The following is a 1,476-nucleotide window of genomic DNA, read 5'->3' as shown; positions in this document are numbered from 1 at the left end:
GAGTAACAGTATTTATCATGGTATATATATATATATATATATATGTATATATATATGTATATATATTACAGTGTAGTGATTGAAGCTAATAAAAGAATAAAAATAAACATTTTAAATGAAGTGAAGATTTCTCTTCCTCTGGTGACGTTGCTGCAAAACCCCCAAAAACGTTGCCACTCATTCAGAAAATCTGCCGTGAATATTGTTTGTTTAATTCTTTTATATATATTTATATTTTTAATTTATATCTTTATTTGGATTAATTTTTTATCCATTACTTAATTGTTTATCTTTTGTTTTAAAACTGATCCTAAAACAGAAAAGGAAGGACTGGTTCCATTCAGCTACACTAAATGGAACTGAGCCTCAATTAGTCTCATTGGTAACATCTGGTTTTACCCAACTGCTGCTGTGAAAAAGGTCTCTTCTAAATGATATTCTGTTTAACGGGAGCCAGAAAACAAAGGGAACATACAAAAAATGAATGAAGGACAAAAAGGATGTGATGAAATCATGGCAACCAGAGGGAGGAAAAGAAGGAGGGAGGAGAGGGAGGAAGAGAGGAGGAGGAGAGGGAGGAGAGGAGGGGCTTTCTCTCTCTCCTCTTTTTTCTCTCCAGACGCGTAAAACAGGCAGGAAGCGCAGAGCGACGGAGAGCTCGATGAGAGGAGGAAGAGGAGCAGCACGCAGAGGAAAAAGAGCAGAGAAAGAAAAAGAGAGGAAGAAGAGGCAGGAGGAAGAGGAGGAGGAGGAGGAAGAGAGTGTTGGATGTAGCCGTTGTTGTGCGGGGAATGTGCGGCTCCTCCTCAGCTGCTCTCCAACTTTCTGAATCTCTGCTCTCATGGTGAGAGGAGGACGCAGAGGATGGGAGTAACCTGGTCCTCCAAATGCCTCGCTCTGTTCCTCGCGCTCCACATAGGTGAGTCCCGCACACACACACACGCACACGCACACACACTCGTTTTAAAGTCGTTTCTGCTCTGCTGTCAGTTGGTTTTATTTTCTGATTATTTCAAATGGAAGAAATAATTTGTCTTTTATTTTCTGAATCCAGCAGCAAGAAAAAGAGGAAAAAAAGAGTTTTCTTTAAATAAACTGTTAAATGTTGGTTTATTTTTGTGAGTAAAAGCTACAATTGTTTTTAATGATTGATATAATTATAATATTTATGTTTTAATCCTGTTTAATGTGGCTGCTGTCACATGTTCCCGCCGCGTAATGAAGCAGCGGCTCATTTTAACGGGGCTACACTTCACATTGTGTGTGTGTGTGTGTGTGGTTGCGTAAACAAAGGGAATGCCCCCCCTCCCCTCGCCCTCCTCACCCTCCTCACTCCCTTCTCTCTGCGCCTTCCTTCCCAAACTGGAGACATTTGTTGAATTTTTTTCACCTTCACAAACGAATTTCAGTTTTTTTACCGATCAAATAAAAACGCTTTTATTTTGGTTTCAGTTTCATTTTGCGGGTTTTTCTTTG

The 1,476-nt window shown here is 39.9% G+C and overlaps 2 protein-coding genes across 2 annotated transcripts in view; one reads left to right on the top strand and one right to left on the bottom strand.

The window, feature by feature from the left end:
- Positions 1-843, bottom strand: part of LOC118334461 (clavesin-1-like) — a gene marked incomplete at its 3' end in the record, with an annotated part of 2,328 nt that extends 1,485 nt beyond the window's left edge. The window contains 1 exon segment of the mRNA XM_035670412.1: positions 798-843. Within this exon segment, the coding sequence (XP_035526305.1) occupies positions 798-843 (46 nt within the window).
- Positions 629-1,476, top strand: part of nrn1a (neuritin 1a) — a 27,626-nt gene continuing 26,778 nt past the window's right edge. The window contains exon 1 of the mRNA XM_035653598.1: positions 629-919. Within this exon, the coding sequence (XP_035509491.1) occupies positions 865-919 (55 nt within the window). The 5' untranslated portion in view covers positions 629-864. The remainder of the gene's footprint in view (positions 920-1,476) is intronic.

Source organism: Morone saxatilis, unplaced genomic scaffold (genome assembly GCF_004916995.1).
Source record: "Morone saxatilis isolate NCDOM2014 unplaced genomic scaffold, NCSU_SB_2.0 Contig0, whole genome shotgun sequence".
Lineage (NCBI taxonomy): Eukaryota > Metazoa > Chordata > Actinopteri > Moronidae > Morone > Morone saxatilis.
This window is presented reverse-complemented; position numbering and strand designations above follow the sequence as displayed.